The 21816-nt window shown below is 42.8% G+C and overlaps 2 protein-coding genes across 2 annotated transcripts; one reads left to right on the top strand and one right to left on the bottom strand.

Moving 5' to 3' along the window:
* Positions 1–15702, top strand: LOC308332617 (zinc finger CCHC domain-containing protein 24-like). The gene is made up of 4 exons (XM_080788601.1): positions 1–517; positions 2881–3078; positions 12799–12963; positions 14352–15702. The coding sequence occupies exons 1-4, from the start codon at positions 299–301 to the stop codon at positions 14463–14465; spliced, it is 696 nt and encodes a 231-aa protein (XP_080644727.1). The 5' UTR covers positions 1–298; the 3' UTR covers positions 14466–15702.
* Positions 15703–16045: 343 nt separating this feature from the next.
* On the bottom strand, positions 16046–20229 carry LOC308332830 (peptidyl-prolyl cis-trans isomerase-like). The gene is made up of 6 exons (XM_080788937.1): positions 19988–20229; positions 19779–19809; positions 19012–19100; positions 18758–18884; positions 16777–16852; positions 16046–16340 (listed from the first exon to the last, which is right to left on the bottom strand). The coding sequence occupies exons 1-6, from the start codon at positions 20129–20131 to the stop codon at positions 16208–16210; spliced, it is 600 nt and encodes a 199-aa protein (XP_080645063.1). The 5' UTR covers positions 20132–20229; the 3' UTR covers positions 16046–16207.
* Between the last annotated feature and the right edge of the window lie 1587 nt (positions 20230–21816).

The following is a 21816-nucleotide window of genomic DNA, read 5'->3' as shown; positions in this document are numbered from 1 at the left end:
TCATCAGCCTGGCTGGAGCGCACAGAATTTGGGACTGGCACCGCACATACATTCTGCCCTGTCATGCTTTCACTGCGCTGCCTCCGTGATCGTAACCCAGGGACCACCGGGACGGGGGTCCCGTACGCCGAGCATCTGAAGCGAATGCATTGAAAAAGGATCAATAATCCTACGGATCGCAAGAAAGAAGTGGAATGATTGAGTGAAATCGACTATTCAGAAATACAGCTGTTCTGACGGAGCAGGGCAGAAGCATTTATTTCTTTCTTTCTTGCACAACAACCAAAAAAGGCCAATAATGATGTCGGGTCCCACGTCTGTGTACCACCAGCCCGCACACCAGCTGTTGAACTGGGTCTACATGTCCCTGCAAGACACTCAGAGTACCAACGCTTTTGACGCGTTCAGAACCGAGTCCACTTCTTCCTCCTCTGCACCGGACCTGAACGACGCCAAGCGCCAAGCGGTCGAGCTGAGCTCCAACTATCTCAACAACTTCCTACAGCTGAGGAGTGAGGTACTACTAGAACTTGTGTGTAATGTGTATATAGGCTATGTGTATGTTTGTTCTTGTTGTAAAGCAAAAGTTAAAACCTTAGTGGTCATCAAACAACGAAGAGTGTAAAAACTCTCACAGTTACAAATGGACCAATTACCACAATGTCAATATTTTACTGTGTATTATAGTCTACTTTATTGTAAAGGTTTTCATATCAATTCAAAAGCTTATACAATAAAAAACAGTTGAAAATGGGGAAAGTATATACAGTTGGAGAGTAAACAGAGCTATGTCACATTTCATGTAACATATGAGATTTAGCCTCTCAGACCCAGGACTTTATAGAATATTTTTTGGCATTGGATAAGATTTTGTCCACACTTTGCATGCTGTCTTGATGTTGGTACCATTATAGGAACAACAGCCAAAAGTTAACTTAAGTAGGCCTAATGCAGATGATTAACAATAATTTAATCTATAAGGGTCCATTTGGTTATATCAACTCTCCATCATTTAGCTGGGGACCACCTGGAACCCCCCCAAGGACCACTGGTTGAAAACCACTGGTGTAGTCTACTCTATTGCATGGTGACTGACTGAGTGATGTCTTTCAATATTAAAGGCTTTCCCGTGGATATATTAATATGAATTATTATTATTATTACACGTTAACATTTCATATTGCAGGTTTTTTTCTGCTGCCCATAGGTCCGCTGAAAACCTCACGCTCTGCATTCCTCCATTGGAGTTGCACTGCGGTGACAGAGTGAAGCCCTATAGCATATGAATATGTTTTTTGTACCCAGCCTGTATACTGCCCGTGTGTATTCACACTGTGTCAGTAGTCTGCTGCTGAGGAGGGAGGTATGGCAGGTTGGGAGAGAGAGAGACACACACACACACACACACACACACACACACACACACACACACACACACACACACACACACACACACACACACACACACACACACACACACACACACACACACACACACACACACACACACACACACACACACACACACACACACACACACACACACACACACACACACACAGAGAGAGAGAGAGAGGGGCCTCTGGCAGGGTATTAACCCATTTTTACCTGAGATCAGATTCTCGATTCTTCGATTTTTCAAAAATAGCAGACCTGCTTGTAGATCTGCTATTTTTCAATAGCTAAAGCATAACATAATGCTAACACCAAAACTTCTCCTTTTTTTATTATACAACCACAGCTGTGGTTCAGTTCAGGTGGAGCACCACCCATCACCACCCACCAGGTCATACCAGGCATACCTGGTGGGCGTGTCCACATCAAAACGACATTTTAACAAATACTGTACACCTTTTAGGAAAACGAAATCTTCCTCCTTATAATAATACCCCATGATCATGTTTTAGGGTGGGAAAAAATCACGGCACTTCATCTTTAACCTTGATTTACCGAGTTACAGAAAAAAGCATTAGTTGGTGGTGGCATTTTGCAATCCAGAGTTGTATGATTGTTTGAACTCTTTCATCTGTGCCTGGTTGGTGTTTAGTCGACGGTTTATTAATCGAGGGAAGCGCGTGACCTGATTATAGCAGACTGATGTCTAAGACAAAACATCAGCCTCTGCAACGGACATCACATCACTCTGTTATCCAATCCCAATACAATTCCCTTTCATGACTTGAGAGTAGCCACTGTGTAGCCTGGTTCTTCTTCACGCTTTCTCTCTGGTACCACAGAACCCACATCCTCAAGAGAAACAAACAATGGCGCTGATTGTTATCATCCCCAACTCCCAACAGGACCAGTTGGAGAGAGAGAGAGAGAGAGAACCCCCCCCCCCCCCCCCCCCCCGCACGACAAGGGCATTTTGTTCTGTTAAGGAAATGGACACTATAAGCTTGTAGAGTAAATGTGGCGCATCTGCGGAAATGAAATAACGTCTACTACTGTCTGTCCTCTGTACAGTGGAGAAGAGGACTGCTGGCTCATGACAGTGAAACAATCAGTGTGATGGACTGATAGGGGAATGGCCTTGTCGAAAACTGCTCTTTCATGCAATGTTGCAGATGTGTGGTCCCATGTTTCTGCAGAAATATACAGGGGAATGCTGGAATTTCTCCTCGGTTTTCTTATTTCCTTCTGAAGTTTCACTTGTAGGCGAAAAATGGCACTTCCGCATAATCCGCATACTCTGCACACATACTGTATGATTTGGCCACCCAAACTGTGCACGAAGTTGTGCGCGGCTGTGTGCACAACCTATACAATTTCTCAGTTGTATAGATAGATAGAATTAATCTGAGTTCCCAGAAGTTTTATTTTTCGCCACTCTTTGTTATCAGTGATATATATTCTATATTTTCTTCCTTTCTTTGACAGGCCCTGAACAATTTCTATAAGGGGTCCTCGCCGTACGGGTCCCTCAACAATATCGTGGAGGGCCTCAGCTCGCTGACGGACCATTTCTCCGACCTCTCCATATCCCCAGAGTCGCGCAAGTCCAACAAACGGCCGCCACCAAACTACCTGTGCCACCTTTGTTTCAACAAAGGCCACTACATCAAAGACTGCCCTCAGGTGAGATGTTCAGGATATGGATTCTGACACTTTATGTGTCCTTTCACGCACGCACGCACGCACGCACGCACGCACACACGCACACACACACACACACACACACACACACACACACACACACACACACACACTGTACACACACACACACACACACACACACACAAAAACGCAATTCCGTACATACACTACTAGAAAGAAACCCAAATCTACAGTACAGACTTGCCAATCCGTGTTATTTCATCGTGTTTGGGTGAGACCGGGTTGCACACACGGCACACACAGTGGCTTACTTTGTGTGTCATGTATCATGGGAGCTGTATATCAATTTAATGTATTGAAGAACTGCTCAAGTGCTGCGTTCTAACAGGATTGAAAGCTATTTCCAACTTCCCTCATCATTGCTATAGGTTTTGCTCATCGGTGTTTCATTTTAATTTATTGAACATAAATAATCACATTTTCCAATCAGCAAATCCGAATCTGAGATGTTGGCAGGCTTCTTTCAAAATTCTTTTTCAAAAAGTGAATCGACAGCACATTATTGTATATGCACATATTTGAGTTAGTTGTACCACCACAGGTTGGTAATGAAGAGCAGATGCTAGATTGGATCTGTAAGCCAGCGTTAATGAAAGACGATAGGCTTTTCTGTGGACCTAAGCAAAAAGCTCCACTCTGAATGGGCCTGAAATATTACAACAACCTTTAGTGCACCTGGAGTTGCCTATTGATACATTTTCAAAAGGAAATACCTGACATTTGTCAGATGTAATGAAAATGGATCAAATGATTGATGGGCAGGATGTAAGAGGTATGCAGTGTTAGAAAAAACTTCACGTTGAAGTCCAGTTTCAACTCAAACAGGTAAGTAAAAAGGTAAAATTCTGTATGCACTGTTAAAGTGTAATGGTTTCATTTTGTGAGCCAAATGCAAAACAGATTACTTAATTTGTTCTTCTCATGTGTGGCAATTAAATATCTACTGTATCTGAAAATACAGAGTACCTTCCATATATTATTATAATCTAAAGAATATATTCTCAGAACATCAAACGATCATTTAACAAAAACGTCAGTGGTGGACCCTCAAAATTATTATGTATTTGGCCTCCGACACCCATCTGAAAATATGTTGTTCCAGGGACCCCCAGAAGCAAAGATTTGAGTTAGAAATGTTGGCTATGAAATAATATATATTCAAAGATTTACGCCACATTTTCACGATTTAAAAAAAATAGCAGATCTACAAGCTACATAGCGTGGCACTCGGTCACTTACACTACCTTGATTTTTCTGTGTACTACGACACACACCGGCCTGTGGAATGCCCGTAACAGGCCTCCATACATAGCTGAGTGGATTGGATCGGAGCAGTGAGGGATAGGAATCAGAGAATGTCATGGCTCAGTAAGAATGGAGAAGAAACACACAGGAAATGGGTGCACACAGGGGTCTCCTCTCCGCTTTCACAACCTCTCAGCCCGAGTCACTGAACTCTGAAAGTCTGTCTCTTTTATAAGACAACGTAGTGGGAATCTATGGCAAGTTGTTCTCAAACATTTCAGGGAGGGATCCCCAAATTGATGCGTATATATGTCCGCGGACCCACATCTGAAAGATTTTGTGCCAGGGAGTCAGGGACTCCCATAAGAGAAGATTTGTGTAACCCCCTCCCACTCGCTCCATTCCATTTGAAAATAAATTCATAGTTTTTTAAATAGCCGATCTACAAGGTTGAAACGTGTTTGTAGCACATTCCCAAATTCTGAGGAGAACTTTAGCCAAAAATCAAAGAGGTTTGATTGGTGTAGACTAGAGGGAGAGAAGAAGTACAGACTAAGTATTGACAGTGGTTAATTGTCAGAAAATCGAAATACACATTAACGTGAATCCAACACAACGCTTGACAGTCAGTGCTGTCAAACAAGTATTAGCTTCATCTCTCTCTCAGCTAAGGGGTCTTTGGCCCGAAAAACGTTGAAGACCCGTGGCTTGGGCTATAGTACTCTGAGATATTTACGATTCCCGTCACAGCCCCGCCCATTTAAATGTGCAAAGTCTGGAAGCCATCTCTGCTGGCTTGATGTTCCCCTTTGCTCTCTCTCTCTCTGTTGTAAGGAGGATGATGTCAGACGTTTATCATGTGTTGCTGAGCTTCCAACCCAAAGCAGTGATTAAAGAGCTGCCCTCGCGACAAAGAAGCCCTCAGTTGAAGCTCAGCCGAGTATCCCGTAGTAGCTAATGAACACACTGCTTGTTGTGGCTGTCGGGTGGAATCTGTGGCATTTTGTAGTGTGTTCAAGTCAACTAGTATGTACAGTATAGATTGCTTTACTGTCTGTTGTTGACAGACAGACAGACAGTCTGTGGCACAAGAGTAAGACACAGGTGCACAAAGTGGACATTTAAAATGACAAAATAAGACATCACTCTCTTCAATATCAGTCCCCAATCAGCTGTTTATGTGTCACCTGATGGCTGTTTATTAATATTTACCCAATCATTCTGCATATTGTAATAAACATGTCACCGGTCCAGCCTGTTACACCCCCTAGCCCCAAGGTCGTAACATTCCAGTGACCCTTTACCAATTAAGCTTCTGAACCCAGTGACTGTAAAAGTGAATAACACAAGTGACAATGTGCTGACAGTGAATGGCTGCATGATGGGGAAGGGCTTCTTGGGCTAAATAAGGAGCGCATTGTTTCTGCAGAGGGGCCGGGCAGGCGAACCAAAGGTCAGGAAGTCAGTCGGGCTGTATTGTTGGCTGTGCACTGCGGACGCTGGCCGCAGTCATGCAGTCATCCCTAGGGGGTCTAAACTAAGTACTGCACCCCATGTCTCAGCCGACCGTCCCTCTGCCAGAGAGCCAACTGGTCCCTCTTGCAAAGAGGCAGTGGTCAGATACACAAATCAAATCAGAACATCATGGTTTTGGGAGTCACTCACAGGCACAGCTGAGGCCACGGTGTGTCATTATTTAGGGTTTAATAATGTTTGAATGGAGGGTAGATGACAGGTTTGAATGACTTCAGACAGAGAATCCTTCGGTGAATGAGAGAGGGTTTAGTCCGTGCTGCTTTGAAGTTTGAAGTCCTCTCGTTTCTCACCGCGGTTCACTTGTAACGTTTTTTGTCAAATGATATAAGATATTGGCAAAATTGTGAAAATAGCCGACCTACAAGCTCATAACAACGCCACGCAGTGCGAGACGTTGTGAGAACTAACTAGAACTAAATAAACTAAACAAAATCGAAACTAAATTGAATGCCACAACTCCTTGTCAGGATGGGGGGGGGGGGGGGGAGTTCAAATAATATGATTATTTTGGGGGAATCACGGCTTGAAAACCACTGGTGTAGAAGAGAGCGATACAAGTGGAGTGGTGCGCCTGCCTGGTGACTCTCGACGCTGCATGGCCCATAGAGATTGCGTTGGTCCTTTTGTGTTTGCTGTTGATAAAACATTGTTATCTCTGCCCTGACTCCTGAGCACGGTCTCTGTTGCTCTTGGCTGGGGAGTCTGCTGAGGATGGAGCAGGAGGATGAACGAGATAGAGAGAGAGCGAGAGAGAGAGAGAGAGAGAGAGAGAGAGAGAGAGAGAGAGAGAGAGAGGGAGAGGGAACACTGGAATGTGGCCTAGATCAGTGGTTCCCAAAGTGGGGTCCGGGGTCCTTCAGGGAGTTCCAGGGGGTCCCCCAGCTATGATGGTTAAGAACCAAATGGACCCATGGATATGTAAATGTGTACATTTGTACACTCTCCGAGTTAAACTAACAGTGATTTTACAATATAAATTGGGGGTCCCAGAGATAGAAATGCCATCAAATGGGGGTCCGTAGCCTATTGCATGTCAAACTGGGGATCCTTGAAACAGGTTGAGAATTACTGCTGTAAAAATCTCTTATGGGGGGGCGTTTCCAGCCAGCAGATTTTGGGTCAAAGTGGAGGATAGTGTGAGTGGGGTGTTCAGGGGGGAGTCTTTTGGCATGGCCATACCAGCGCATCCGTCGCTGTGCTGCCAGGCCCAGTTGGGACGCGGGGGGCCGTTGGGTACGTTCCCGCAGCGTTTCCATTGTGGTCCTAACAAACATTTTAAACAGGTTTGAGTGGCCAAAATATAGGGCCGCCGGGTTGTAAGTTGAAAAGAACATAACATAACGCTGAAGAAGAAGAAGACGAAGAAAAGAAGGAAACATCCACACTGCCTATATCTCTGTGTGTCAGTCTGGGCATTGCTCTGGTGTTTTCCTCTCAGTAACACCTATATCTCTGTGTGTGTCAGTCTGGGCATTGCTCTGGTGTTTTCCTCTCAGTAACACCTATATCTCTGTGCATGTCAGTCTGGGAATTGCTCTGGTGTTTTCCTCTCAGTAACACCTATATCTCTGTGCATGTCAGTCTGGGAATTGCTCTGGTGTTTTCCTCTCAGTAACACCTATATCTCTGTGCATGTCAGTCTGGGAATTGCTCTGGTGTTTTCCTCTCAGTAACACCTATATCTCTGTGTGTGTCAGTCTGGGCATTGCTCTGGTGTTTTCCTCTCAGTAACACCTATATCTCTGTGTGTCAGTCTGGGCATTGCTCTGGTGTTTTCCTCTCAGTAACACCTATATCTCTGTGTGTGTCAGTCTGGGCATTGCTCTGGTGTTTTCCTCTCAGTAACACCTATATCTCTGTGTGTGTCAGTCTGGGCATTGCTCTGGTGTTTTCCTCTCAGTAACACCTATATCTCTGTGCATGTCAGTCTGGGCATTGCTCTGGTGTTTTCCTCTCAGTAACACCTATATCTCTGTGCATGTCAGTCTGGGAATTGCTCTGGTGTTTTCCTCTCAGTAACACCTACAGTATATCTCTGTGTGTGTCAGTCTGGGAATTGCTCTGGTGTTTTCCTCTCAGTAACACCTATATCTCTGTGCATGTCAGTCTGGGCATTGCTCTGGTGTTTTCCTCTCAGTAACACCTATATCTCTGTGTGTGTCAGTCTGGGCATTGCTCTGGTGTTTTCCTCTCAGTAACACCTATATCTCTGTGTGTGTCAGTCTGGGCATTGCTCTGGTGTTTTCCTCTCAGTAACACCTATATCTCTGTGTGTGTCAGTCTGGGCATTGCTCTGGTGTTTTCCTCTCAGTAACACCTATATCTCTGTGCGTGTCAGTCTGGGCATTGAGAGAGGTGTTTTCCTCTCAGTAACAGCTGGGCTCTGCTTGTGTGACGTCGAGGGTCCCATGCATCCAGATGAGACAGCCAGGGAGAGAGAGAGAGAGAGAGGGCTTTGGGTTTGTTAGTGTGGTAGTAATTGACCGCACGGTATCCAATGGGTTCGCTGTTCTCATGGTCTTCAGGATGGATTGATGTCCCGCGGGAGTGGAGGGAGAGAGGGGAATGGTGAAAGACAGAGTGTGTGTGTGTGTGTGTGTGTGTGTGTGTGTGTGTGTGTGTGTGTGTGTGTGTGCGTGAGCGCGCACATATGTGCGAGAGAGAGGGGTGTGAGTATGTGAGGGGGGGCTTCCAGGCTTTGGAGAACCCCATTGTTTATCCTGATGGTTTCCAGATGATGGCAGAGGGAGGTGGCTAGCCTCCCGGGCCCTCTCACACACAAGGATCCCAGACCCAAAGATCCATTCCTGGCACAGATTTTTACCTTATTGCCACAAGGAGGTCCCATTTGACCCGGAGAGTGTCTTGTGATAACAGACTAGACTAGAGAGAGTGTGGAGAGAGACTAACCTGGAAATGCACTTGATGGAACACGTGTTGTCATAAATTCAACAAAGTGTGACGCAACGTACATCTTGATCCTAAACCGTTTCACATATGTTGCGGTTTCTACATACAAAGATCTGTGATAGAAGATGGAATAATAATAAAAAATATGCTGAAGGGGGGAGGGGAACATATGGCCCATGTACTCGGCAGCAAGTCATGAAATAATCAAGCCTTCTCAAATAACATTTACATACTATATTAAAAACAGATCCTCTCTGAGATGACGACACACCGTCCTTAAAGGAGTTGCGCAAAAGCTTCGCAAGGCATTGCTGTTGATGGGCAGATGTTTTGTATCATTATGCCAATAAAGCTCCCTTGGGTTGAATTGATAAGTCCCGGAAATGGCGCGCTGTGATTGGCTAGTATAGTCACTTGACGCAACGTGACTTCCGCTTGACCTTCTGCCTTCGTTCCTAGCTTCGTTGGAGACACATCGCTCCAATGAACTTCAGCCACCAATGAGGCATCCTTTTTTGAGAGGCGCTTTGAGGGTGTCCAGCTTTGAGGGAACACAAACATTAAATGCCATGCCATTGACAATGAATGGCCAGGTTTGACACATAGTGTGACATGCCACACCTGTGGCCCATCAACCATCAGCCTCAATGTATATATATATATGCATTGCATTAGATACATACATGATACATTCATATTTATGCCAACCTTTTAAATGTAAGCAAAACAAACAGGGACAACAAAATACCTTATGCCCTGCCCAGTGCCCACTAACCTACCACAGTGCCACACTGTGGCAGAAGCAGCACAGCTCACTCCAGCCTAAACCTTTTCATGTCAAGGACCCCCAAATTGATTCTCAATCCGTTTGATTTCAAGGACCCCCAGTTTTTACATGGATATTAGTCTACAGACCCCCATTTAATGGCATTTCTATCTCTGGGACCCCAATTTATATTGTAAAATCATTGTTAATTTAACTCTCTTGTACACTCTTAGAGTTACAGACCCATAAGGGTCCATTTAGTTCCAAACTATCGTTTAGCTGGGGACCCCCTGGAACTCCCTCAAGAACCCCTGGGGGTCCCTGGACCCCACTTTGGGAACCACTGGTGTACAGTGGTATAATGCAGTAGCCTGGGCAACATTCCTTTTGGGGTTTATGATCCGGTCGGGAGTGGATGATGATATCGCTACGTCATGTTGTAGTATTGTTTTGTAGTCGTCAATCTCCCGGAACTTTCTTTTCCCTCAAACCGATTTTTCGTAGCTGCAGGCTACGAGAGCTTTTATTGTTATTCTTCCGGTTTAAGGGAAAAGGAAGTATACCGGATGATTGTTCCTGCCTGATGACTACAAAACAACATGACGTAGCGATATCATCCGCTCCAGACTGGTTCACACAGCAATTTTGTAACAGGCTTTCCTCAGAGGTGGAAAGCCTGGTGACGCGAGGTTAATAATGCAGTGGTTTTATTTCAATTTCACCCCAGGTTTGGTATGCATTCGGCCACACACAGAGCCCATAACTCTGAGACTCTCTGAGTTAAAGACCTCTCAGAAGAGTCTATTTGGGTTCTATTAATCATTGTGCTGGGGACCCCCTGGAACCCCACGAAGGACCCATGGGGGTCCCCGTACTCCACTTTGAGAACCACTGGTATAAGGAATCCTATTACAGACCCTAATCTGAGGAAAACATCCAATGAACTGCGACGCCACGCATTGCGAACTTGACCTGAGACCAGATACTACAAAATGTCATCTAAATCCTGATCGTTTTCATGTTCAGTGGTGCTCAAACCATTTCAAGTCAATGACCCCCAAAATGATATGTAGTTTTATTATGTCAACCTTCATCAGAAAATATGGTGTGAAAGATTTGCACACGTTATCATGATTTTTCAAAGATAGCAGCTATGCTGTTGTACTGTATATCTGCTATTTAAAGTTTAAAATAACCCTTAGATCTCCATATATGGAGCTTACCTGTTCTGACATACCGTATTATGTTGATCCTTCCCCATCCATCATTCCTCTTCGATGTCTCCCTTTTGACTGATACCTGTCCATTCAAACTCTAGACGGGCCTCCCCCTAAGTTATTAGTGCAGCCATTGTCGGATGTGCGCATTCAATGTGTGAGTTGGGACAAACGCTCAAAGCTGGCCATAGGAGGGGCTAGCGCCGCTCAAAATAAAAGTTCTAACCAAAAACACATCACCTACCCTACCTTTAACTCATACTTCATGTACTTCATACATACTAAATCGTACACATATGGTCTCACTGTGATATCATATCAAAACAAGACTCCCATCCAGTTCAGTACAAACCTGGCTCGTCGCCCCAATTATGACATGCCCTACTTTTCAGCCCAAGTTGCATTTAATTGGATGCAGCCTTGTTGGGAATGATTCTTGTTTATGATTGGTTTAGGGATTCTGTCATTGTGTTATACAAGTGCAAGCCGGGGTTCATCTGGGTTTGATTTCCTTCTCTCTCCGAGTCCTGATTGGCTGGCCAGGGCCAGCTGGGAGGGATGTCATGACAGAGAGCCTGAGGTATTTTCTCCTGTTAGTTTTCAGATGCCTCTCCCATTGGTTCCTTTCCTCCACAGGCTCGAGGAGGCCTCCTTTATGGTCTCTGGTGAGCACAGCTGGAGGGAGGGGAGCTCTCAATCCTAATGGGAAAGTTGAACCTCTTCTATTTTTTTTTGTGTTTCTTATAAAATAAATAATAATAATACTAGGGATTCTATACCTTTTTATTATAGTTGTTGTATCTTTTATCTCAGGGAATCTGTAAAATCCTTTGTTAATTTAACTTCCATGTTGTACACTTTTAGCCTGGCTAATAAGCAAGACTCATATCACACTGTCGAATCCACCGGCAGGCAATTTTCTTTTTTGCCAGGCTGCATGATTCGCGTCTGGTTTATTAGCCAGGCTAGTACACTCTCAGAGTTACAGAACCACAAGGGTCCATTGGGTGGTTTCTTCCCAGTCCCAGACATGAACTTTAAGAACCAGTGAATTAAACCCACTATTGCTCCGCTATATTCCAACAACCTTGCCCTACATAAGCCATTAAAGTGTTATTCTGCCGGGGGTGGAAAATCCCCATGTACACCCGGCCGTGGTATAGTAAGTTAGAATAGCAACTCAGGCCGATACAAATGTGTGGCGACTCCTCCAGGATTAAAAAGTATACCGGTAATGACAAATTTCCCAATGTGGAATATTCCCAACCTTCAAAAAGTAAATTAGTCTGTTTTCCCTCATGCAGTGACAGAACCCCTATATCAGCATCCTATTCCCCACTGCCAGAGTCCTCCCCCTCTGGGCCACCAGCAGACGCCTGCCATCAGTTCCCCTTAGAATCACACCGTGCTTTGAGTTGGCTGCCGGCCAAAGAAAGCCTTGTAGGTCAGTCTCCTACGGTAAAAGGTGACGAGAAGCAAAAGCAGAGCGTTATTCAAAGCCTTTGAGTTTTACACATTGAAACAAAGTTGCCCCATAATATCCTAGTTTGTCGACAGCTTGTAAATGGATGACATTAAGGTGGTAAACATCGTTACCCGATTTGGTGAATGCAAGCATCTGATGTATTCATATTGCTTGATTACTTGGTTGCACCAGTGGTGAAAAGTAACTAAATACATTTACTCAAGCAGTGTTTTTACTTTACTTAAGTATTTCCTTTATTTTATTTTATAAACTGCTATTTTCAAAAAAGGTTTTTGTACTTTAACTAAATTACAAATTGGAATGCATGTTTTACTTGTAATAGAGTATATCTTTCTTAAATTGTGGTAATGCTACAACTTTCATTGTCAATGGCATTTCATGTTTGTGTTGCCACAAATTTACGTAAAATTTCAGGCACGTGAATTCCACCACTGGGTTGCACATCGTGTCAAACAAGTATATCAAGTATAAATCAGGCATTACTTTTTTGTTGTTTGAATAACATTTATTTTGTTCCACAGGCTCGACCAAAGGGTGAAGGTTTGACCCCCTATCAGGGAAAGAAGAGGTGCTTTGGAGAGTACAAATGTCCCAAGTGCAAGAGGAAGTGGATGAGTGGAAACTCCTGGGCCAACATGGGACAGGAATGTATAAAGTGCCACATCAATGTTTACCCTCACAAACAGGTCATTATGATCCATAATCCAATCATTCTAAAAGTTCCAATGTGCTCAAACTCATAATGTTGATAATGTAAGTGCTGGCTCCTCAACCCTAATTTATACCTGAACGTACATTTTCGTGGGGAAATGGATTATGTGGTAGTGGTGTGGAGTGATGGTTGTTTGGTTATTAGAAGGTTCACAGTTCGATCCCCAGCCTCCCCTAGGTTAGTGTCCTTGAGCAAGACACTGAACCCTTGACCCAGAAGGGTCCATTTGGATCCATTTCTACACTCTCAGAGCAGAGGCGTATTTACAATAAGGCGAGGGCAGGCAGCCGTCTGTCCAAGTCTCAATCTCGCCAGTCCTTGAAAACAGTGATTAAAAAGAAAGAGGCAAACTTAGAAAAATGGGAGAGCATGTTGCTTCGACTTGCTCTTCCGTTGACTACATTCGCCCCTCGCCCATTCATGGCCCTGGCGTGTCCATTACGTGGCACGACCCCTCCCATAGACATGCAAATACAACGCCTTTGTGTTCACACACCTTGCTGTCAAAGAACACAAGGGAGATACTGTAACAGCCGTTTAGTCATGTAAGTCATACTACTCATTTTGGGATCACAGAGCCATTCTGTCTATCATTCCGTCATGCACTTAAGCCACTTTGTATTTATTCTGTTTAAAGTAGATACCGGTACTCTTTTATGAGCCGTGTTGTTCTTCAGTAAAACCCCTAGACTTAAACAGTTCGTAACAGATACATTTGACACATTGAATCCCCCACCCACCCGAATGCACATTTATCTGACCAGTCTATGTAACGGTGTCACAAGCCAAAAATAGTGGATAAAAATGGTAAATGATGCATTTATAAAGCGCCCAAAACCGCCCAAATCCAAATCGCTTTGCACTGTGCATTACACTCATCCATTCAGATACTATACTGTACATGTTCATTGTTAACACACCAATGGTAGAGGAAACCATCCAAGGCACCAACTTTAACCTTGTTAAAGAACAATCTGGCCTCTCGCCATTTCCTGTCAGTCTACTATCTCATCAATAAAGGCAAAAAAGGCCCCAAAATAAAAAATAAGAAAAAATTCAACAAACAAGAATGACTCAGTCATAACTGCCTGGTGCAACAAGCTCTTGTAGCGCCCGTTTTCGTTCGTTTCCGACGATCATTTGTTGGTCACTTTGGTTGTTATGGCTTTCCGACTAGCTCATAACATTAGCTTCTGTTGCCACTCGCTCCGCATGGGTTTTGCTTCCATAAGGAGGCAGCCAATCATGACTAGGTTGTCACTAAAGTCGTCTTTACGGTCGCCAGTAGTAGTGCGTAGTAGTCCAGGCACTTTTCAAGCACCTGGCAAAAAAAGACTAACAATCTGTGATTTTGCATTTTAGCGACCTCTGGAGAAACCTGATGGGCTGGATGTGTCCGACCAGAGCAAGGAGCATCCTCAACACCTGTGTGAAAAGTGCAAAGTCCTTGGCTACTATTGCCGCCGTGTACAATGACACTAGCTACTCACCAAATGTTTTACTTAGGTAAAAGTATCAATACTGCAATATAGAAATACTCTGTGAAAAGTCTGGAATTCAAATTGTATTAGTTTTGTACTTATATACTTTAAGTATATTGGCATCAAAATATACTTAAAATGTATACAAATCAAATCAACGCATTGTGAGCTTGTTAGATCGGCTATTTTCAAATGGCCGGAATGAAGTGGTTACCGGTAATGTATGTTTTGTAATAACACAAATCTAGAAAGTAACTAGTAACTAAAGTTAGTGGAGTATTGGAAATACTCCAGTAAAAGCACCTAAAAAAGTACAGCACTGGGTGCCTTGTGCCCACAAAGCCTCCCAAAAGCTTTACCAAGAAGACGACTTGATAAGAACTATCCCCCATAATGTGTGCTTCTTGACAATATGGCACAGTATTCTCAGTTCTCTGTGGTGGAAGGTTTGTACAATACCTCAGCGGAGTCCAATAGTTTTGTTTGCTGCGGTCTTGTAATTTTTTTTAATGGTTTATGATGATGTAAATAGTTATTTTAAGTCTTAATACTGAACAGTGCATCATATCAACTGTGAATTAAGAAAATGTGGATGTTTTTTTCTCACAGGCAACCCGTTGGACCCAAGGGTTTGGACTGAAATGTCCATTTCCACTATGTATATTACAGAAATAACTTTATAGAAAAAAAAAACTGTGTACCATGATATTTGTCTGTATAAAATATGCAACCATTCTTTACTAAAAGGGATAAATTGTGTATCTGTATTATGATCAGTGTTATAGATGGTACCATTTTATATATATTTGAAAAGCCTTATTATTGTTTTGATTATTATTACCGCATCATGCGAAGGATTCCTATAACCAAGTAACGATTATATTTTTTGTTCCAAAGGTTTTAAGAACATTATTGTAGCACCCTCTTCCCCTCCAAGTGTGTGTGTGGAGGGAGATTATATGTACCTACTTCTAGTTCAAGCAAACACCAAAGTGCTCTTTTCAGAGATATAGCCATGTTTACTGGAACAATACTGCACAACACAGAAAGATAATGGAAGGCTGGATGTGCATGCTTTGACGTTTATTTCTTTGTTCTATCAAGTAAACTTCAGATAAAAAGGTGTTTGTGTAAAACACCATTTTATGTGCCTTAGTTTGAGTACCCCATGAAATGGAATTAATGATATTATATATTTGAAAATGTTTGTATTAAAAATATATTCAACAATTTCTTGGCTTTTATACGCGTTAGTTTTTTCTTATGTTCAGTGAATCCTGAGGGGCGGTGTGCAATTATTTAATACAGAAGGATGGTCTTCCTGCTTTCTTTGTCGCACCTCCAACGGTGCCATGGAGGACTATGCATGGCAGGGGCGTCCTCTTCCCTGAGCCAAGCCTAAGCCTGACTGAATACCAGTCAGGCTCTTCACATTAATAATGCAAAAACTGCAATGCAAATATACTAATAGTTCAAAATATGTCTGAATAATCATACACTATACATCCCTTGAGTCGAGTGTTCATCACATCACCCTGCTCAACAGTGTGGAACAGATGAGACAAAACGCGCAAAATCAATTAACTGTATTTTAATATGGTAAAACGTGGCCCTGCTGTCAACAACCAGGGGTGCCACAGTGCACCCTGACCAAACAGTAGAGCCACTGTGCGACTGACCATTTCACAGCAGGGGGTGAGGCCGAGACCATGCCGGCTCGGATCCGCTCAAGATCTATTATAGCTGTCCAGAATCTGTGATACTGATCCTGGCACTCGTCTTCCCAGACCGAGAACCGAATGTCGCGACTTTTTGGATCACATCCATTCCTTCTTTGACGTGGCCAAACACAACATGCTTGCCATCCAACCTAAGGGAAGAATGAAGAGGTTTATTATTATCACTGTAGTCCATACCCGTCCGGGAATATATGCACTCTTTGGTTGATACCCTCATGTATGTACTGTCCATGCATTGCATTTGTATTGCCCCGATCTACACTCTGAGACGTTTATGAACTGACCCTTACAGGTCCATTTGGTTCTGTACTTTGTACACTCACAAGAGTTCTGGTGGTCCCCGGACCTGACAATGAGAACCGGTGCTCTAAATCATCTAATAATTTCCATAAATAAATTAAGAATATAGTACAGAAAAGTGCCGATCCACAAGCTTGCAACGCGGCGAGATGTGAGCTCGATCTGCTATTTTCACTAGTTTGGGTCGATCCCGGGCAAACGTCTAATTTGGGTCTCGAGCTAAAAGGTTTGGGAACCACTGCTCTAGCACGTCGTCTCAGCACATACCACTCTGTTGGAGCCAAGGTGATGAAGAACTGAGATCCATTGGTGTTGCGGCCGGCGTTGGCCATGGACAAAATGCCTAAGACAGAAAGATAAGCAACAGTCAGTGGTGCAGGGATGGATTGACAGGGATAGGCAAATATAAATGGCGCTGGCCCGAAAGTACTAGACCCTCCGGGCCAGTAGAACACACCTTCCACTTGCCCACTTGGGCCAGTAAAATGAATGACATAACCCCAAACACCTATAAGTGCACATTATTTTCCTGTGGTAGTGGCGTTTTGTAATGATTTTGTGAAATTGTCTGGTTAATGAGGGTCAGTTCTTGACTGTTAAAAATAATGTTCCTGGGCAAGTATAGCTACAATAGTTGGGCCAGTGATATTGAAAAAGTCACTGGCCCAGAGGACCTGTGGCAAATTCCCTTTAATGTGGTTAAAGTAACCAATACATTTACTCACACAAATCTAAATATATTAAATCAACAAGATACATGGTGAAATTACACAGCAGTCTTTGTAAATCCAAACCTCATGGTCAAATTGGGCAAAATAGGCAATCTTACAATTTAAGCCACACTGAGTTGATAAAGAATGAGCAGTTCATGGAGACATTACTCGCACAGCACTGCCATCTGGTGGAGAGCAGGAACTATGACAATACTATGAAGACAGCTGGACCAGAGAAGGCTACCTGGGCTACACTCAACATCTGCAAGTTTACAATACACCACTGTCTTAAACCCTATAGACTTCGTTGATAGCTATTTTAGAATGCCAAATAGACTGCCAAATATATGCATTATTGTGTATTTCTCTGCCTTCCATTCAGTCTCATTGTTCACCAATATGAGCCAGAATGAGCTGTCAGCGAATGTATACTATTTGTCTGTCGCCCTTATGTTTAGCGCAGATCCTTATATGGACATTCAGTATAGCATCTCTGTTAAGACAAGACTATGAGTGTCTGAGAATGGGGTTGGGGAGGCTTGTGCCCGGAGGGGCTGCTGGAATAGGCAAGGAGGCCTGTTCCTCACTCTGCTGAATCTTCTTAATACATTCTCAATACTTCACCTTGTCATTCCTTCACCTTTGGAAGATTATTTAATCTACAACAGGTCGCCCGGGCTCTCTACTCCAGTGGTTCCCAAAGTGGGGTCCGGGGACCCCTAGGGGTACTTGAAATAGTTCCAGGGGGTTCCTATCATAATAATCATAATTAGGAACCATATGGGTCTGTAACTCAGAGAATGTACACATTGAATGGTTCCATTTGTACATTCTCATTAGTTAAATTAACATTGATTTTACAATATAAATTGGGGTCTCAGAGATAGAAATGCCATTAAATGGGGGTCCGTATAATGCATGTCAAACTGGGGGTCCTTGAAATTTAACGGGTTGAGAATCACTGCATAACAATCTTCTCTTATGTGGGTCCTTGGAATATCTTTTCAAATGGGGGTCCGCGGGCTAATGAGTGCAAATTTGGGGGTCCTTGCCTTGAAAAAGTTTGGGAACCACTGCTCTACTCTATATGCTAAATCTCTTTGCCGAAAATAGCCAATTGTGAGCTTGTAGATTTGCCATTTTCACCAAATGTTCGCCCCCAGAATAGTGCACTAGAATGCATAATTTGGATTTCACAATAGAGGCTATGCGCGTGACATCAGCATCATACCAGGAAGTTATGCGGGAAATTCCGGGAATGCCTACTGAGTGGCAAAAAACTACTTTCTGGCCTTCACAGCCCTATCCAAACAGAAAAGTCCTATTTGCATACCCTCTATACCACCAATGTATGAACATTGCGGATAGTGTGAAGTCCAAATATACATTCAAATACATACAGTAGGCCTACTGTCTTCAAGTGGAATGCTATAGCTACTATACCCGGCTATAACCTATGAGAAGAGTGCCTGAGGAGGAACAGCTTTTATCTAACCACTGGGCAAAGGTTAAATATACACCAGTCTACTCTGTACCTGCTCCAGCTGGAAAGCCTGGTGCCAGTGGTGTGCTGATGTGCCTCAGAGTGAAGTTCTCATCAGCAAACTTGTTTCCATAGATGGAATTTCCTCCACTTCCGTTGTGGTTGGTGAAATCCCCAGCCTTTAATAATGAAAAACAACACTTTGACACGGTGATATCCACAACACATTATGTTATTAGTTCAGTTACAGTATACCACTTGTGTATTATTGATCGAGGATTCACAACATCTTCATTCATAACTTACCTGGCACATGAACCCGGGAATCACCCTGTGAAAGATGGACCCCTTGTAACCAAAACCTTTCTCTCCAGTGCACAGGGCTCTGAAGTTCTCTGTGAGTAAAACAATAGTAAAGATACAATTTACAATTTAGGCATTTAGCAGACGCTCTTAATCCAGAGTGATTTACATTAAGCAATAACAAAAAGCATGGCATACATCACATAATAAAAAGTAGTTATCATGAAACATTCGTAATTGTGGAGTATCTATGTAAACTATACATACTATATTATATATTATACATGTGCTAAGACTACATAAAATAAAATTCTAGTGCTGTCTAGGTAACATGCTATAAGTCTGTTTAAAATACTATCCAAGTCGTCTTGTTACCATGGTCACATATATTACAAGCTTAATTGCAGGGCCTGCATGGCCTATAGGGCAGGCTATGTGATGCAGCAGCCAATTTGAAATCAATTTAGATAGATTGATTGAAAATTGTATTTCACAGTAGGCCTATGTAGAATGGGTAGGCCTACATTTCAAACGAAAGCATAAGTCAATACAAAAACTTGCTACTTTGTGGAGGAAACCACGATAAAGCACCAAGATTTGTTACAACCATTTTCAATTAATCAGAGATGCAGAACGCAGATGTGACCAATGCTAAATGTTGAACACCGCCTTACATTTAGCATTAGTCGCCTTGAACTTCAAGGCGGGCTAATTGGAAATTTCGGCAACACTAAATGCATGCAATTAAATGCAAAAATGATTAGGCCTACCTGCTGTTATGGGCACAACATCCGCACGCAACTGCAAGAATAAAAAGAGAAATTAAATAAAGTGAGGTGAAATAAGAAATAAGTGTGAGAAAATACTTAAATAATGACATTATTATGTATTCCTAATGGCTACTATCCTGACTTTGCACCGTAGCAATTAGTTATGCCAGTGTTTAGATTATGCAAGAACTGAAGACATACTCACTGACCTCGAAAGTTACTCTTCCTATTGCCGTGCCGTCTACAGCGATGTCAAAGTAAACCACTGGGTTCGCATTGGCCGCGACACCACTGCTGTACATTAGTAACATACATAACACATATAGCTTGATCATCCTATTTGATAAAAGCATCTCTGAAACAGACTGTACAAGTTACTCAACGGCACAAAAAAAGCCACGCGTGCAGCACTGTAGAGTCTGTAGCCTATACGCGTGGCATGAATGGTGAATGCGTGTCATACAGTAGAGTTGTTGTTATAAGCTCTTAGCCTGCATGTTAACCACTCCCCCTTGAAAACGTTGAAATCTGATATCATCAAGGAGGAGTGGTACCCGATTCAATTCAATTCAAAGGGCTTAATTGGCAATGGCATGATAAAAATGCAACAATACAATCAAAACAAAATGTATACAATTGAAAGTCAGAATCTCCAATAATTCAATTTCTGTGTACCAAGATACACACAATGATTAGTCTTTGTGGTTGTGTTCCTTTTGATATTATTGTAACACTTTATTATTTCACTAATTTCTCTAGAGCAGCACTGCCCAAAAGGTAGGCTGTGCAGGTAGACCACATGCCCTAAAAATATATTATTTAAATGTATAAAACAAAACAAAAAACACTTCTATCAAGGTGACTTGATTGACATCAAAAAGGGCCTGCCAGCTTAAACCCACAATGTACTACTTTGTTTTCAAGTATAGAGGGTATGCACATGACATCATCATACCTGGAAGTTATGCGGGAACGCCCACTGAGTAGCAAAAAACTACTTTCTGGCCCTGACAGCCCATTCATCCAAACAGAAATGTCCTATTTGATTGCATTAAACAATGTTAAACTCACCAACATTGCAGCTGTACGAAAAGCTTGAATTATCCTCTTTCTATCTGCAAAGTTTTTGTTTCATAAAAATCCACCATATAATAGAAACGTTATTACGAGCTACTTTCTGTCAAGAAATGCCCTAGTTTGGAAGTGCTTGTTTTCAATAACACAACGTTTTGCTTCCTCCTGCATTATGTGACATTTAGAAACAGGTGGTAGGCCTACGCAGGACGGTTGAGTGATTTCCAACGAGCGCTTCCAAACTCTAACACTCCATGCTGCTCAATGTTTTGCCACTCAGTCTAGATGAGGGGGACGTACGTGTCCTGATGGAAAAATCATGCATGTGCATACTCTCTATTGTCACAAACGTCGGTTTCCGTCATGATAGATTTTCCCCCATTTTATTCTTCAAAACACACTTTTTGATCCTCCACCTAGGCTGACGACAGAGTTTGCTACACTAACATACAACATTCTGCATACACATGTAAAAAGACTTTCCTAATGTCAACAAAGTCCACAACCACATCACCAGAGGGAGTTCATTCAACAAACCACGTGCAACCCAGATTCGTCTCAAACAAGGACTTAAATTCTTCAATCACACAATGGTTACAGATGCGTATCCGTGCTCAGTTGCTCACGGTGCTCCTGAGGGTAAACAGAATCAGTGTCATGGAGGTATATTTTAATCCTGTTAACACTCTTTTGTTAACTCAAAGCTAATAGTTGGATACTGACACGAGGCTATACTTTTCAGGTTGAAGTTTGCACAGATCATTTGCATAGCCACAGGGTAGCATTCCGTAAGACAGCTGTCTTTACACAGGCCCTGATATAATCAGTCGGGTGCATTGCATTGCTTTAGCCCTGACCATTAGGTTCAATGACATATGGCTATTGACAGGACATGTGTTAACAACAATGGGCTGCAGGCTAGGTGTGGAGTGTGGACTCTAATTAAAATTCATTTGCCTCAAGA

Source organism: Protomyctophum bolini, assembly GCF_963924005.1.
Source record: "Protomyctophum bolini genome assembly, chromosome: 18".
In the NCBI taxonomy this organism is placed as follows: Eukaryota; Metazoa; Chordata; class Actinopteri; order Myctophiformes; family Myctophidae; genus Protomyctophum; species Protomyctophum bolini.
The sequence above is the reverse complement of the archived record's forward strand: the minus strand, read 5'-3'. Positions and strand labels throughout refer to the sequence as shown.